Here is a 15,245-nt window from a genome sequence, read left to right as displayed (position 1 = left end):
ATCAAGGACGATGGAAGGAAGCAGAAGAGCTAGACATGCAAGTAATGGAGACTCGCAAGCAGGTGCTAGGGCCAGAGCATCCTCACACCCTAACCAGCATGGCCAACCTGGCATTAACATACTGGGATCAAGGACGATGGAAGGAAGCAGAAGAGCTACAGGTGCAAGCAATGGAGACTCAGAAGAAGATACTAGGGCCAGAGCATCCAGACATTCTGACCAGCATGCACAATCTTGCCTTTACCTGGGAATCCCTAGGAAAACTCAGCGATGCCTTGATGTTGATGGAAAAGTGTGTTGAACTTCACACCAAACTGTTTGGTCCTGATCATCCGTATACTTTATCTTCCTCTAAGGCTCTTAGCGAATGGCTACAAGCGAAGGACTCCGCACCAGCTAAGCTCCCACTAATAGCGAGTCAAGAGAAAAGTGATAAACATTCTTCAAATCTCTTAGGCCACCATCATCTGACCGTACCTTTCTCTGATCGTCCTAGCGTTGAACTTGCAAGTGAATCCATTAAATCAAAGCCAGATTCTGCAAAGCACCGAAAGCGACTACTTCTTAAACGGATTTTTCGGAGAGGATAACATTTCCACATGACACAGGAAATATTTTATGCATATATCATCACTGTGAATAATCTATTACATCAGCTTTTAGATGCAACTCATGATACCTAGTTTATTTGTAAGTTGTCTAAAGGTCTATTCTAGTAAAAATAGGTTCTATAAAGTACTAAAGTGGTTGTTCTAGCTGACCGTAGCATCCGCCTTTGCCCCTTTATGATTGGTTATGATGCGATATTGTACATGAATATTCATGCATGTTATTGTTAAAACCAGATAGTCTTGGGCTTCGTACTATATATTGTTTCTATCTATCGTTTCAGGGCCACAGCGTGCGAAGCGCGCGTCTTCCAGTAGGTAATCAGCAGCAAGCTGGTACAGCTTCTGAACCTGACAGAATGAGATTAGCCACGTCTTGGCTACAGGGTTCTGGACATCCTTGTAGCGTCCATCATCACCAAAATCCTTGCTTAGTAGCTTCACAACTACTTCCTCCTGTTCATTTAAGGATCAAGTGATCGGACACTGTTATCCCTCTCTTGTTAATATACGCCGCAGCCTGGTTGATAGCCAATGGAAGAAAAGCAAGGTGCTTAAGCATATCAATCATTACATGGGTATCATGGCACAGATCTTTATCAACTGGAGGTTTTTCTAGAAACTTCCTGCCTGTCTTTGCGTCGAGTTCGCGAACATGTATTATAGAACAGGATACTAAATTCACCACTAACTCTCGATTGCGAGTGGTAAAGACAACATGGCCTTGGCCGTTACAAGGAAGGAAGTCCTCTATTGCCGAGGATATACTGCTTGCTGTCTTTCGTCCACACGTCCATGTCATCTGCATTGTTGAATATCAGAAGCCACTTCCCGTCCTTTTGGCTAAAGTAAGCCCTGAGACACTCTTTCGCCTCTGCTGGCTTCACGCCTTGGATCCCTACCATTTGTACAACGGCCATGCAGGCCTGTTCAATAGCCTCGTAGCTGGTACAAGGGACTCAAAAGATTGGACATTCAGCCTCTCTATCTCGCTTGCGATAAGCTAGCTTTAGAGCTATTTGGGTCTTACCGACTCCTCCCAATCCGGTAATAGCAAGTTTCTTTGGTCCTTCGGGTTCGAGATTAATTTTTCTAACTTGTGGATTTGATCCTGGCGGCCGACAAAGCGTGGATTTCTCCCAAGGGGGATCATGATGTGACGAGTCTTGCTTGTGTCTGCTAGATATACAATGAAACATTTAGTATAAGCTAAATTTGCTGATACTAGATTACTAACCTTCTTAGTTCCGAGGCCTCCAGTACTCCAAGAAAGCTTTTGCCGCGGAGGCTCCAGTTGCTGCAGAATATGCTTGCCATGATTTGCTTTTATGGCTGTCCGCATAGTCATACACACCTTTAATGGCAATACACGAGATATTATCCTACACTCCTGTCCCCTCCATTTCAAAGCAAAGTTCTTCTCATTTCTAACCATTCCATCACGGTGTTGTCCGGACTTCATCACTATGTCGGCTGAAGCGATTGTTCCAATATGTATAGAGACTTTAACAGCTTCTAGGAATTCTCAACACCGGGTAACTTGGCTTTTGTCACATCCAAGATTATCACAGTATTTCTCCAGTGCTCGGTCACAGATCTCCCTAGGCATGTCACTCTCTGAACAGCAGCACCTAATAGAAGAAGCATGCCAGTAATGCTTGTAAAGATAAGAAGCCTTAAAAGAATATCATTAATTTGTGGATGGCGCCATCTGGTTCCTGTTTGCTGAAGCGTGTCAAGATATTGTTGCATTTGGTTTTGAAGTTCACTGCGGGCATTACCAGTACTCAGGCCAGAGTCTGAATATCTCGATGCGGCCTGCTGAGTGTGTCCTTGATCCCAGACTTCCGTTGAAAGCCACCAGGGTATTGCCTGCTGAAGTCATATGCAATCACAGAATCACTGATGATAACGTTGCCTAGGAATATCTCTGGATAGGTTGGTGGTAACGGGGCGCCTCCACATATACCAACAACTAAAGCAAGCTTGACACCCGTGTAGCTAACTTGCAGACTTGAGGCAACACTTACTGCACTTCTTTTCTTTATTCCTAGCATGTAGCACAGGACCACATCATGGTTGCCAATCCTTCCATTAATGTATGAATTCCCGTTGCCTTGTTGTTTGCTATAGTATTTTCCCAGCCGATCGTAGGTCTTATTGAAAAGGGCTTCAACGGCGTTAGCCTCAAGAGGAAGGGCGCAGATAATCGCGATCACAAAATTGTGGCGGTCTTTGGGGCGCATTTCAGCTTAGAATAGAGAGGATATCTGACAATTCAGAACAGAGACTCGCATAGATTCTGCTGCGTCAAAGACAAGATATGTAACGAGGATATGAATCCGCAAAAGCCGGATGGATCGTAGCTGAGGTCGTGGGAGACACGAAGCTGTTTTTGTCCGCAGCCTCGCGATTGCGCTCACTAACCATAGGGCTGCAATAGCCGCCTATATGAGGAGTAGTGCATGAGGGCCGGCATCAGGCTGTTTTGCTGAAGCAGCCAATGATGGATGCTGATACTCGCCCCCAGGACCCGAACCGCGAGCTGTGAGCGAGTATAGGCCTTTCTTAAAGACTGAACTGTAGCAATATGTGATCGTCCAAATAGACATGGTTCTAGTCTCGGTTTATGAACGTTGTTCAGTTGTTGACAGATTGCAAACTGTAGCGTGTGCTTCTGTTTTCCGCGGCGGAAGCTGTATGGCCGTTACACGACCTGCACTTTTGGCAGTTACATTTATGAAATTACATGAAAGGTAGATACCCACCAAGAAGCTTTATTCATATTCTAACTGTAACCGTACTAGTATCTGTAATTCAGGGTTTGGAAAAAGGGCTGGAGAAGTCTGGGGTGGGCAGGGCGATGTGCAAGGCACTGTAACCACGTATCCCAAGCAGTCTTGAGGGCGTTGCTTAACCAGTACTCTTTCAAAGACACATCCACATCAAATCCCTGCCCGCCAGGTTGCAAAGACAGAATAACTTTATCACCACCTTGCCGCCTCTTCAACACATCTCTCGCCTTATCTACAAACCGCTCACTCAACTCGGAAGAACCCATGTCATCATCTGCGCCGTGAGAAATTACTAAGACACCACAAGGCAGCTTCGCATTGGGCAGATCCAGCCTTCCAAGTGGGGACATTCAATCTCGATAAGGTGATGCCTCAGAGCCCCGGAGATAAAACTCATGCCCTCTTCTGTGCTAGGAGGTTGCCGAACTCAGAGAAACACGCCGCAATTCAAGATCAGAAGATTCGACAGCCCCCAGTTTCAGGCTTGTGATAAATTCATATCACTGACTCCGGCACTTCGGGTATTAAAGAACTCTTGCGTTGAGGATAGATAGGCGGGTCATCCCAGCTGAGTTGGGAATATGTGGCTGTTCCAGCGTGTTGCTGGTCGGGGTACGAAAGTATCAAGTCGATGCTGAGCGAGCCGCCCGCTGAATCTCCTGCAGCAAGAATGCAGTCTAGATCTATTTCGATAGGCGTGTCTTGAGCGGCTAGGAGATCCTTTAGTTTATCCAAGTGCAGCCACGACCAGAACTCATCCACATCTTCTAATACCTGCGAGACCTGTGGCCTCTGGAAGAAAGCGATAATTTGCTGAAACAATTATGGCGTTATATGTGACCGAGAGTTCAGCAGCCAGATTGAAAACCAGTCCGCATAAAGGGAATCCCATCAAGTCTATCAATACCCGTCAGCTGAGAAAATGAGAAAACAAGGTAGTATCACTCTTCAGGCCACCTCCATGGAATCGAGCAACTACTGGTATTGGTCCTCTCGCGGGTAGAGAGTTTGGGATCAAGACATCAGCTCGAGTATCATGCCCGTCTACATGTTTGTAGACTGCTTCAATGACTTTGAAATCGTTGAACTTCTCACCGAAGTTCACACCTGCCTCTCTGTCATCTTTGATTGAGAGACCTGGATATAGAAAAACTCAAATTACGATGAGCTAGATAGTTCGATTATGCGAAGACTATTTGATTGACTGTAATGGGTGCGTATCCCCGGAGAATCACGATCCATCACAGCTGCTTATAGATGTGTTTTCACGACTCCCCAATCGACAATAAGTCATTGTAGTCCATTTAATCTCGTGCCTTGCTATGCAAACTACATAGATTATCGGAAGCATGGGGGCCGAGAACTATGTCGCAATGTCGTCAAGCGCGCTTATTTGTTGACACTTCGTGTCAATTGGGACTGTTCAGTTTGTAGTGTTTGCAAGATCGAATCGTCCTGTTCACCATCTTACCAAACAGACTTCTCCCATCTCTCATTGGTCAGGTACTGCATTGCTATGTTTGTTCATTTTGTCAAACTGGACCCTGCCAAATTTTGCATTCATGCTGCCTGGGTTGCCTTGGTTTTCTGTCTCCGGCTCTCGAAAATAGCTATTCTAGAGTTCAAACTAAGGAGTTTCCCTGGGAAATCTTTAACCTTCGCGTTGAGCATGGAGTGAGTAATCGAGGCTGTAAAAATACAAATTGCCCTTGTTTTCGTTCAATTTCACTTTGACTGCTTTTACGGATCCCTGTCATGCCAGGTCTAATTTGATCGGCTTCATATGACTTTACTATCCTACACATCTAGCGTAATTCTATGCCCTTCAGAGTGGCCCTCTATTTACGTACATATTCGAATATGGTATGATTGAGTACAGCCTAACCCTTTTTCCTCTGCCAGATGCAAGAACAACCTAATCAAAGACTGGCTCGCTTGAGTCGCTTCAATATTGATATAAACGCTGTAGTACCGCGTACGTAGTCTGCGTAGGAGACTTAAGAAAGGAATTCAATAGTGGCTAAAAGATATCTGACAAAGATACTTTACAGTAAAGCGGCGGAGGCCTGCTATCAAATATGTATAGAACCAAGTCTCAATATGTTCCCGCCAACAAATCTCTTTACACGATATTTGACTTCATATTATAAATATAATCATATCGAGAAAGAATTGATATCAACCACATATCCATTGTACCGCAAAAACACCCCAAACACCCTTGCTCAAAGACGTCCCCTAAAACCCCGGGCACACGGGCACGAACTGTACAAAAAGGACAGAATTGAAAGTCGTTTATCAACTGCGCGACAACAAGTGGGGTCGACCTCGGCTTATAATTAAATCAACACCATCACCAACCAACAGATACTACGACTCTTTTAACTCGAAGAACCAATTACCCAGTCAAACTTTTCATATAAAAAGGAAACATCGAGATGACAGCTCCACCTCCTCTCCCCTCCGCACCATCGGTGTCCCTGGGAGACAAGGTCCTGCTCCAGCCCCCGCTTTCGCGGTGCGGGCATGGACCCGGTCTAATAATCATCCGGCCTTATAGCTATGCCGAATGTCAAGGCAAGAATGGCAGTCTTGACCCGGAGCCGGTGCAGAAATGGGCGGAGGAGAGTTTTGCGATAGTGCAGATTACGGTGGATGCTGTGGCGGGCGCGGATGAGAGTGGTGTTTTGGAATTTGTGAAGAGGGGTATTGCAGGGTTAGAGTCGTTGAAGGAATGTGATAAAAAGGACAAATTTGTCGTATTAGGTAAGATGCATTGCGTTACTGGGTAAGAGGTGTATACTGATGGTATATAGTCTACGGTTCTCCGGACCATTATACGCCTGAGTTCGGAGGGGTCTTGGGCAAGATCATCACGGCTGTGAGCCAAAAGATCGCTGCTGTGGTGTTCTTCAGCTCGTGGGATACCAGTGAGATATCACTGCCTATCCTTTCGCACTTTCCAGGAAGTTTCCAGCCGACTGGACCTGCGAAGCACGATAATCACACCGTGTACTCGTATGCGGATGTCTCTTCGGCTGGGTTCATCATCCCCGGACATTCCGACTTCAAGATCGCGGCTGCGGGAGTCGCTCACACGCGATCTCTGGCTTTTGTGAAGAAACACATGAACGGGCCGTATTTCGACCTCGAGAAAATCTGGGATGAGCACACGTGGTACGAGTTCGGGGATCGATCCGTCGAAAAAACCATGGCGACGATGGTGCAGGAGCCGTACGTGAATCATATTCCGACTGTAAGTGCCGTCTTCTTCTCCAACCACATGATTATATTCTGTCGACTCACCCAAGCAAGATGACGGGCGGAATCGGCCGAGCCCGACTGAGTAAATTCTACCTGGAAAATTTCATCTTCAACAACCCCGCCGACACCGCACTGGAACTTATCAGCCGGACGGTCGGCACGGACCGAATCGTGGATGAGTTCATTGTCAGTCTGACGCATAATAAGGAGATCGACTGGTTGTGAGTATAGTGACCTTGCCTCGGAGCCTACTGATCCCATTATGTCGCATCGTAGCGGTTGAGGACGATAGTCCTTACTAACTCGATCAGACTTCCCGGTGTCCCACCTACCGGTAAACCGCTCCGTATCCCGTTCACCTCAGTCGTGAATATTCGTGGAGACCGCCTGTATCATGAGCATATAGCGTGGGATCAGGCGACGGTGCTTGTACAGCTGGGTTTGATGCCCGAATACCTCCCCTTTCCGTATGCACTTCCGGGTGGACACTTGCCCGGGCCAGGGAAGAGGTTCGAGTATCGGGTGCCGGCAGCTGGAGTCGAGACGGCGATGAAGCTGCAAGATGAACACGCGGTGCCGTCGAATGGGATGTTCGAGTTCAAGGTGCGTGAAGTGGATGATAAATGACGTAAAGACGACTCGAGATGCCATAGCAAACATAAGAAAGCGAGAAAGGGAAAGAAAGTACGTGAAAGAGATTGTCCAGAGGTTCAAAGAACAGCCGACGAGTCCAGGTCGCACGCCAAGGAACCGGCAGGGAAGGCATGTTACATCGAGGGCATAAATGTAGGGATCTCTACTGCTAGTCGTCTATTAATCATCTGGTCAGATTACTGGAGCAATAGGTTAAAATCGAAAGGCTGTTGAGTATGCCCGCAGCCGTCAGCCAAATCCTTGGAGGATTGTGCCGCATTTACACGTAATCCCCTGCCCGGGTCCCAATCCCAGACACTCGAGAGATAGCCCATTTTCCCGTTTGTTCTTCACATTGGCGCATTTTGGGAATCGGTGCCAATTTCTTGGGCCACGGCAACAAGGCAGCAGCGTAAAATCCAGGGTAGAGATAAGGAAGTCACCGTAGTGGAGTGGAGTACCATTGCCGGCTGCTTTGAGCAAGAGGGGTATGGAACGTGTATATCTAGACGAGAAGCTCTCAAGGCAACAATATAGCATCCGATGGGTCCTTGACAATCCAGGCATGAGCGGGTCAAATACTACGATCCACCTGTTTAGGCAGATTGACCAGATTCCGCTGGGTATACGGCCCTGGGGCCACTGTGAAGGTCCCTATACTGAGGCACACAGTACTCACAATGAGGCCCACTTTCGCGACGTTATTTCCACAAGTCTACCCCGCTAGAACTGATCCAAGACTTAGGGCATGAATGCATTCAAAGACGCTGTGCGTTCCGTAAGGGATTCGGTGTTGGTGACTAGGCTGAATAGGGCTCGCCCTCCCACTACGCATATTTGGACATCACACATGCAGATGGAGCTCCATCAACGTCGTCTTGACCATAGTGTGAATGGGTGGAGAATCTCGGACATTGCTTGGCAAGTTGGTGATCGCCACTTTAGGAGTAGGGTTGGTTGGTCGAAAACCGACCGGCCATACGACCTCCGCAAGAGACTAATGACAGGCAGGTTAGCGTGCCAATGTTCGAGAATGCAGTATATCGGAGCGACACACCCGAAGGTCACATGGGCAAGCCCCCAATGCTGCGGCGGACTTATGTCGTATTTGGGAAATGAAAAACTCTTATCTCAGGCCCAGATTTATTGTGGCGCCCAAGCCTTTCACACCAAGAGAAACCCACTCGACCAGTCAATCGCCCACGAGCTTAGCTTCGGCGGAAGTAAAAAACGAAAAAGAGGCTACGGCAAGTATGCAAGGTTGCATACATTGAACAGGACCATGTGGGATTTTTTAGACAAGCGGCAAGCAAGTCGAGTGGAGTGGGTTCCAGATGTCTCAGTCTATGTGTTTTAGCACGGATCGGAGTGAGCGACACCCAGAAGAGTGCTTCTCCGCGGTTGGAACAAGAAGAAAAACACAATTGAAAAGAATAAAAAAATAAATAAAATAGGAAGAATCACCGAACAATTGTGACCGTATGTAGGCAGACACGATTCCGGAAGGATTGTGAGGCTCCTCTGGTCAGGGTCTTGCAGTGTTGAACCACGGCACCGAAGAAGAACTAGTATTCGAATGGCAAAACAAAAGGCAAAGAGACCAAATGGAGCAATGAATAAACTCAGTTGCTAAGCTTTTACTCTCACTGTTATTGGAGCAGTTAATCCCTCAACCTGCCTCGGAGCCAATGGTGTTGATGCACTGCCTCAATATGGCCCACTTCAGTGTCGGGGCCAAATTTAGCTGTTGCATTTGCAGTGTCCAACTGGTCAAGTGCCTGTCAAACCCCAACCCTCATTCTTATGTAATAGCCCTATAGATAATGAGTGAGGGAGACATAAAAAAGGGGCGAATGCAGCCTCTTCCTCATTATCATTATGGAAAAAGGTAAACAATAAGAATGTGATAAAACAGTACACGGGTCAAGTCGGCTATTAAAATTTTCAGGATCAAAAGAAATGAGTGGCGCAATCAGAGGCCAACATTGACCACTTTGACCAACTGTCATTGATTCTGAAGACCCCTGAAAGAGAAGCTTGTCGTGGGCCCTCGTTTGGGGGTTTCAGCCAACGAGAGGCGCAGTGCATAGTTGATACTAAGGATCCCTTGTGCCGATTACTACCCCATTCTCCTAAGTATCAGGGTTCTTTGCCTGTTCAACGACTTGTACCACGGGCGATCATCGAATTCTCGTGTATTACAGCTCACATTCCCTGTCGCCTCGGAAAGTAAAAATAAATAGATAAATAACAATACTCCTAGGAAATAGAGAATAAAAGTCAATCGAGTAAAAAGACGATCAGCTGTCTCATGGTGAAACCATGGCAAGAATCGTGCGAAAGAAAATTTTCATAGTCTTTTTTTAGACCCTAAGCTCAGCCTTTATGAACTTGCTCGAGATTCCTCGACCCGCGGGGTTCCCCTGCTGCCCAATCACACGCTGTCATCTTCATTCACTTCGTACTAGTAATAGTGGACTGTTGCCTGAGGGTGTCAGTCAGTGATCGTCAAATCCAGGCAATCAGACGTTCCCCAGATGCCTTGAGTCACTCAAGGTTTAAATAAATGAATAAAAGAAAGTCTGATTGAGCCCCTCCCGCCTCTATATATCTAATCCGCGGACTCTCGCTTCCTTTCCCTTCCCCTTGACGGCTGCCCTCTCTGAGCCGCCCATATTAGTACTACTAAGTGTTGAACAAGATACACACTTCCACCCAAACCGTCATCCGCCACCTTCATTTCCTTACTATATCAACTACTACGCGCCGTTCCCGACGTCTACTCCACCTGTCCTTCCACCATGTTGCTGCGTTTCCTGTCTCTGACGGGCGCGCTCTGTCTGACCAGCTGTGCTGCGTTATCTCTACCTTCCACAAACAATATCGAACTATCAGGACTTAATCCCGAACCTCGAAGCCGGATCATCGCCCGTCCAACCAATGTCCCCACCGCTCTATGTTCCTTCGCAGATGCAGAATGCTCGAAAGAAATTGATCTTCATTCCTACCTGGTGTGTTCGAAGCTCTAACACGTAAAAGGGATGACGAGAACATCATCACTGACTCAATACAGACCCTGGACTTCTCAACCGAAAATGGCACGCTTCTCGCCAACCATGACCCGATCTTCCCACCTACTCTGCCAATGCGGTTCCATGCAGTCCGGCATTTTCACTCTGGCCGAGAGACGGTTGATTTAGCCTATGAACTCGATGCCCAACCCATGCCGTCACGCCCAGCCGAAGTGCTTGGAGGCGTCTTCCTTCTGAAACTGAGACTGTTTGACCTACGGGGCCGACCCGCTTCCGACTACATTGTCACCATCACCCTTTCTCAAGACTCCGATGGAAACCTCCAGATCACTCAACTGGAAACCAACCCCATTCTCAGTCACCACCACGACGAACCGCCGTCGTCGTGGGTGGCCCAATTAGCAGCCGGCCTTGAGGCAATGAAGGACGCTGCCAAGAACTGCATGCATGGTTCGGCATCGAAGAATCCGACCGCGAGACCCCAACACGGCCACATGCAGCCGCCTGTGGATAAGCACCGTACGATTGCTCCACAGAGTCATCCGCATCATCACCACCACCGACCGGGCTACTGGAGCGGCAGAGAGAAGAACTTCACAAGACTCGTACGGCCGGTGGTTATGCCTGCTCTTCTGGGCGTCATGGCGGGTGTGGTCGCCTGTATGGTTGGATTCGTGTTGGGAAGGATCATCATCTCCGTGTGCTACTGCATTCGGGGCTGCAGGAGGCAGAAGACTACCGTCTCCCAGATAGACGAGTTGGAGAGTGCTCCCAGCGAAAAGGAACGACTCTTGGCGATGTGTGATGAACAGTCCTGAGTACTAATGTTACGGCCGCTCTTTACATCTTTTTCCTTTACCTTTCCTTGTTTGTACATTTTATGGATAGCATACATATACCCAATGGAACATAGCTGAATTTTCTTGCCACCAGATATTGTTCCGATCATAAGTCTATGAACAACCCCGTTTTTCAACAAGCAAGGCCGGCTGGCCCAATGGTAAGGCGCTTGACTACGGATCAAGAGATTGCAGGTTCGAATCCTGCGTCGGTCAATTTTTCTGTTTTTGCAGTCTCTTCGCTTGGTTTTCGTGTTGTGAAAAGTTCTTCACATAGGGGGGAAGGGAAAAGGGATCCACTCTCCGAACCAAACCCTACGGTGAGTGGATCCATTCAGTACTCCATATATTACTTTAAACATCAAAACTTAGAGCATGAAGTACTGATATGAAGATATAATCATTTCATAGATTCCTCTTGGATAATACATGACGGTGGTTGTGCATACCATGCTCTGTTCGCAATCCGTTATATCAGTGACAACCCAGCAGCACTACTACAATGACTTAAAGTCACCACAACAACCACCCTCACAGAATCCTCCCACCAACAACATACCACTCACTACCTACAATAAACCCATATATCGAAAAAAGTAACACTAACCCAATCAACCCCCAGAATATCATAGCCAATGCCAAGGAAACCCTCCCTCCCACAACATTGACACCCACCACGCATCCCCACCTGAGTAACATCGGTTACCCATTTGGGACCCCGACCTCGTATACAAGCCACCCACCCCCAAACCATATATATAAATAAAACCTCCAAAACCCCCAAAACACCCAAACATACCAGGCACAACCCCCCAAAAATGGACAAAATGGATTCTACTACCCCAACCCCAGTCCCAATCTCAACCCTCCAAACCTTCACAACAACCACCCTCTCCCTGCCAACCGCAACCCTAACCCGCCAATCGAAAATAGAAGGCGACGACCACATGATCTACCTAATCACCGAATCGCCCTCCCACATCCTCCGCGTCACAAAGCCACGTCCAGGCGAGAATCGCCTCCTCCCCGGCTTCCAGATGCAAGCCTTCGACATCGCGATCCGGGGACTCATCCGCGAAGAATACCTGTCCCGAGGGCTTGACGCGGACTTGATACCCGCTTCTATTGGGCATAAAGTGATGAGTGAAGATGGGGTTTATGCGGCGTCTGTGGAGACGAAATTAACTGGGACTGGGTTACATTTAGATGTCGAGAAAAATACTTCTGAGGCGACGGTCCGGGGACTGGTGGAGTTGATGCGTGTGATGAGGGGGGTTGATGTCCGGAGCTTGGAAGAGAGGCTAGGTGTTGGGTTTAGTGTTCCTTCTATCCCGTTTCCGGACTTAAGAGTGTGGAGGGAGAGGGCTATTCTGGGTTGGAAGAGGCTGATTCGACTTGGACAGGTGGATTATGGAGATCAGGCGGAGGCTGAGGGGCTGGTGGAGCGGAAGACAGAGTTTATACAGCGGATTCGGGATCTTTCCGATCATTCGTGTCAGGTGTTCATTCACAATGATATTAAGGGGGAGCATATTCTTGTTGACGGCTGTGGGCGGATTACGGGGATATTGGATTGGGCTGATGCTGGGATTGGGTGCGCGGCAACGGATATTGCGGGGTTGGTGTTGACTGTTGGGACGCGGTTGGCGACGAGGATTGCGGCGGAGGTTGGGTATGGGGAGGATGAGATTCTGCGGGGGGTGATGCAGGCGAGGTGTGAGTGTGTTTCGAGGTTGGACGAGCGGTTGAATGGGGGCGATGAGTTCAGTCCGATACCTTTGCTGAAGGATCAACTTGCTTTGTCGTTGGAGGAGTGCGAGCTTGTTTGGTGATTTTTCTTTTGTCAATTACGGTCTTGAGAGGCAGTTGCATATAGAACTACGATAGAATAGCGTGCTTTGTCCTAGAATCTTGAAGGAAGTTCTTACTGTTTGTCGAAGATAGTAGGCATAGCAACGGCTTAACACTACCCAGTAGCGAAAGAGACTAAAATCTATTGGAACATATCACAGATCAGAATTTTGGAATGATTGGAACAAGACGGATAAGGAGAACGTGTGATCAGTCGGGTATAGATATATGGTCAGTCATTCATAGAAGCTGTTTGACTAATGGCTGCAATGGATCCTTAAAATAGTCATATCAATGACAGTTTGTTTACCTTTACGGGGTGGTAAGTCATCGGATGGAAAATATATGGTCTACAAGTACGCTACATCGCATATCGTACGAATATTTATGACATATCTAGAGTGACCATAGCCAGGCATGTTATGCGTTGGCGCCATAAACCGTTGCACCCTAATTTTATATTCACGTCTGCAGGCTACGTCAACTGAGCATACGTAAACGATGAGCAAGCTCCAAGGCGTAGTTGTGCCGCTGACGACGGCTGCATTTTATAACCACAGTAGCATAACATCAATCTGGATGAGTTGTTAATATTGAGAGCATTTCACTCTGACATAAGGCAGCGTTAAGGTTCTGCATTGTAACAAATATAGTTTTGGTATAATCAGGGAAGCGCATTCTAGAACAACGCGTTCGATCGACAGTGCCTTTAAAGTTCACCTGCAAGGTCGCCTTGTATCTGTCAGGAAAACGCCACCTCGAGATTAAGTTGGTCGTGCACATGTCGCTACCTGACCGCTTATTTGTGCAATAAAAAGAATGAGATTAGTATTGACAAGCTGCAGATGATTTGAAGTGGTGTGTGCCTGCACTAAGTATATATATATGACTAAGAACTTGGGAGCCAAATACCACCTTTCGTTTCCACGCCGGTGTGTGAACTATGTTGGCGAATATTATATATTTATTCCTGTATGATAAATCTCGACTCTACAAATTTGGAGGATCTGCTCGAAGTGTGGTATGGTGATTGTTCAGCTACAGTCCTTATCAGCTCCTATATGGAAAGAGAATCCACCTGAGCTGTTGGTTGAACATGCGGATCCCACTATTCTATACCTTAATCATGGGGGCTCAAACTTTACTTTGCTATGTAGTATGTAGATCTGTACCATACCATTTTGCACACGGGGGATATCACTTCATAGCCTTTCTTATTGGTAGATGATCCCGGAATCCATTTCCTCGGGATACAATCCCGCGTACTCGGCCTTAGTATACTGTCTGTGGCGTGGAGAATAATAAGTAGAATAACAGCGATAAACATGGGCCAATCAAGAGTTGAAGTTGTCGCCGAAAACCTCGAGGTGGTTTGAAATCTTGGCACGGCGTTTCATATCAGCTGAATTACATCGGGGGCATAGGGCATAGTTTGAGTAGGATTGTGAACTGTAAGGACCGTACCCTCCTATTTCTCAAAACTAAGCGAGATTAGGACGAGGGGTATCTGAATACCTCAAGATGTTCCTCAATTAAATTTAGTAACCACTACTGTATGCAGGACTTGCATCGGACATGCCAGACGACTCTTGAGTCCGAAGTTTGCTGTTTGTTTTTTGAAAAGATTTTGGCTTGTAGTCTAGCGACTGTCGGGTATCTTGAACGGGGTCTAGAATCACCGCGCCGATCTCATTTAGTAGACACACTAGGAGGAACTTCTGATAGTTCGATTGAAACCTAGCCTAGGAAAGCATCGCGAGACTGAAGAGTTTTCGGCAGCGGCTCGGTGACCAGCTGCCGGAGGGATAAGTTAATCTACTAGTTAGACTTACTATGGGTCGCTGTCTAGTGTGGCTGATGATGGGTTTTCATGGCTCGAGAAATCAAATGATAGTGTGGCTGATCGGTGCTCTCCGTCGTGGAACTGCAGGTTTTTGTATGGTGACGCCGCCTGGTCGGACTTTGTCCGCCCTAGTCTTTAGGGCTGGTGAGTCCGGAAATGGGATTTGCACCGCCACACCACAATCAACCTTTTTCTTTCTCTTTTAGGGTGGGCGATCTTTGTCCATCGTGGAGAAATCCGTTTGTTTTGCCGAACTATTCATTTCTGCTTTCCACTTCCCTCGGGGTGTTTTTCTGCTCCTTTTTTTTTTTTTTTTTTTTTTTTTTTTTTTTTTTTTTTTTTTTTTTTTTTTTTTTTTTTTTTTTTTTTTTTTTTTTTTT

The 15,245-nt window shown here is 47.1% G+C and overlaps 6 protein-coding genes and 1 non-coding gene across 7 annotated transcripts in view; 6 read left to right on the top strand and 1 right to left on the bottom strand.

Annotated features, from left to right (window-relative positions):
• Window positions 1-683, top strand: part of BDW43DRAFT_318915 (purine and uridine phosphorylase) — a gene marked incomplete at its 3' end in the record, with an annotated part of 3,646 nt that extends 2,963 nt beyond the window's left edge. The window contains exons 3-4 of the mRNA XM_032048787.1: window positions 18-417; window positions 664-683. Coding sequence (XP_031901184.1) covers window positions 18-417; window positions 664-683 — 420 coding nt within the window. The remainder of the gene's footprint in view (window positions 1-17; window positions 418-663) is intronic.
• Window positions 684-2,395: 1,712 nt separating this feature from the next.
• BDW43DRAFT_310366 (nucleoside phosphorylase domain-containing protein) lies at window positions 2,396-2,854 on the bottom strand (the record flags this gene model as incomplete). Its single annotated transcript, XM_032046925.1, has 1 exon — window positions 2,396-2,854. One exon carries the CDS (start codon window positions 2,852-2,854, stop codon window positions 2,396-2,398), a length of 459 nt encoding a protein of 152 aa, XP_031901183.1.
• Window positions 2,855-5,841: 2,987 nt separating this feature from the next.
• Window positions 5,842-7,294, top strand: BDW43DRAFT_299703 (uncharacterized protein; the record flags this gene model as incomplete). Its single annotated transcript, XM_032044768.1, has 4 exons — window positions 5,842-6,139; window positions 6,220-6,637; window positions 6,814-6,888; window positions 6,979-7,294. 4 exons carry the CDS (start codon window positions 5,842-5,844, stop codon window positions 7,292-7,294), a joined length of 1,107 nt encoding a protein of 368 aa, XP_031901182.1.
• Window positions 7,295-7,958: 664 nt separating this feature from the next.
• BDW43DRAFT_59947 (uncharacterized protein) lies at window positions 7,959-8,805 on the top strand. Its single transcript, XM_032050283.1, has one exon. The coding sequence runs from the start codon at window positions 8,049-8,051 to the stop codon at window positions 8,655-8,657; it is 609 nt and encodes a 202-aa protein (XP_031901181.1). The 5' UTR covers window positions 7,959-8,048; the 3' UTR covers window positions 8,658-8,805.
• Window positions 8,806-9,705: 900 nt separating this feature from the next.
• On the top strand, window positions 9,706-11,735 carry BDW43DRAFT_59949 (uncharacterized protein). Its single transcript, XM_032050284.1, has 4 exons — window positions 9,706-10,311; window positions 10,374-11,150; window positions 11,266-11,366; window positions 11,583-11,735. Exons 1-2 carry the CDS (start codon window positions 10,102-10,104, stop codon window positions 11,148-11,150), a joined length of 987 nt encoding a protein of 328 aa, XP_031901180.1. The 5' UTR covers window positions 9,706-10,101; the 3' UTR covers window positions 11,266-11,366; window positions 11,583-11,735.
• On the top strand, window positions 11,316-11,387 carry BDW43DRAFT_t96. Its single transcript has one exon. It is a non-coding gene; the product is annotated as a tRNA-Arg (tRNA).
• A 263-nt stretch (window positions 11,736-11,998) lies between the features above and the next one.
• Window positions 11,999-13,003, top strand: BDW43DRAFT_310363 (aminoglycoside phosphotransferase family protein; the record flags this gene model as incomplete). The annotated part of the gene is made up of 1 exon (XM_032046924.1): window positions 11,999-13,003. One exon carries the CDS (start codon window positions 11,999-12,001, stop codon window positions 13,001-13,003), a length of 1,005 nt encoding a protein of 334 aa, XP_031901179.1.
• Between the last annotated feature and the right edge of the window lie 2,242 nt (window positions 13,004-15,245).

This window comes from Aspergillus alliaceus (genome assembly GCF_009176365.1).
Source record: "Aspergillus alliaceus strain CBS 536.65 unplaced genomic scaffold BDW43scaffold_17, whole genome shotgun sequence".
NCBI classification, from domain to species: Eukaryota; Fungi; Ascomycota; class Eurotiomycetes; order Eurotiales; family Aspergillaceae; genus Aspergillus; species Aspergillus alliaceus.
This window is presented reverse-complemented; position numbering and strand designations above follow the sequence as displayed.

Bases quoted from the DNA above. Each gene is read 5' to 3' on its own strand.
- BDW43DRAFT_59949 (XM_032050284.1), top strand. From the start codon at position 10,102: ATGTTGCTGCGTTTCCTGTCTCTGACGGGCGCGCTCTGTCTGACCAGC. The intron at 10,312-10,373 runs GTGTGTTCGAAG...GACTCAATACAG, and splicing joins TTGATCTTCATTCCTACCTG to ACCCTGGACTTCTCAACCGA.
- BDW43DRAFT_59947 (XM_032050283.1), top strand. From the start codon at position 8,049: ATGAATGCATTCAAAGACGCTGTGCGTTCCGTAAGGGATTCGGTGTTG.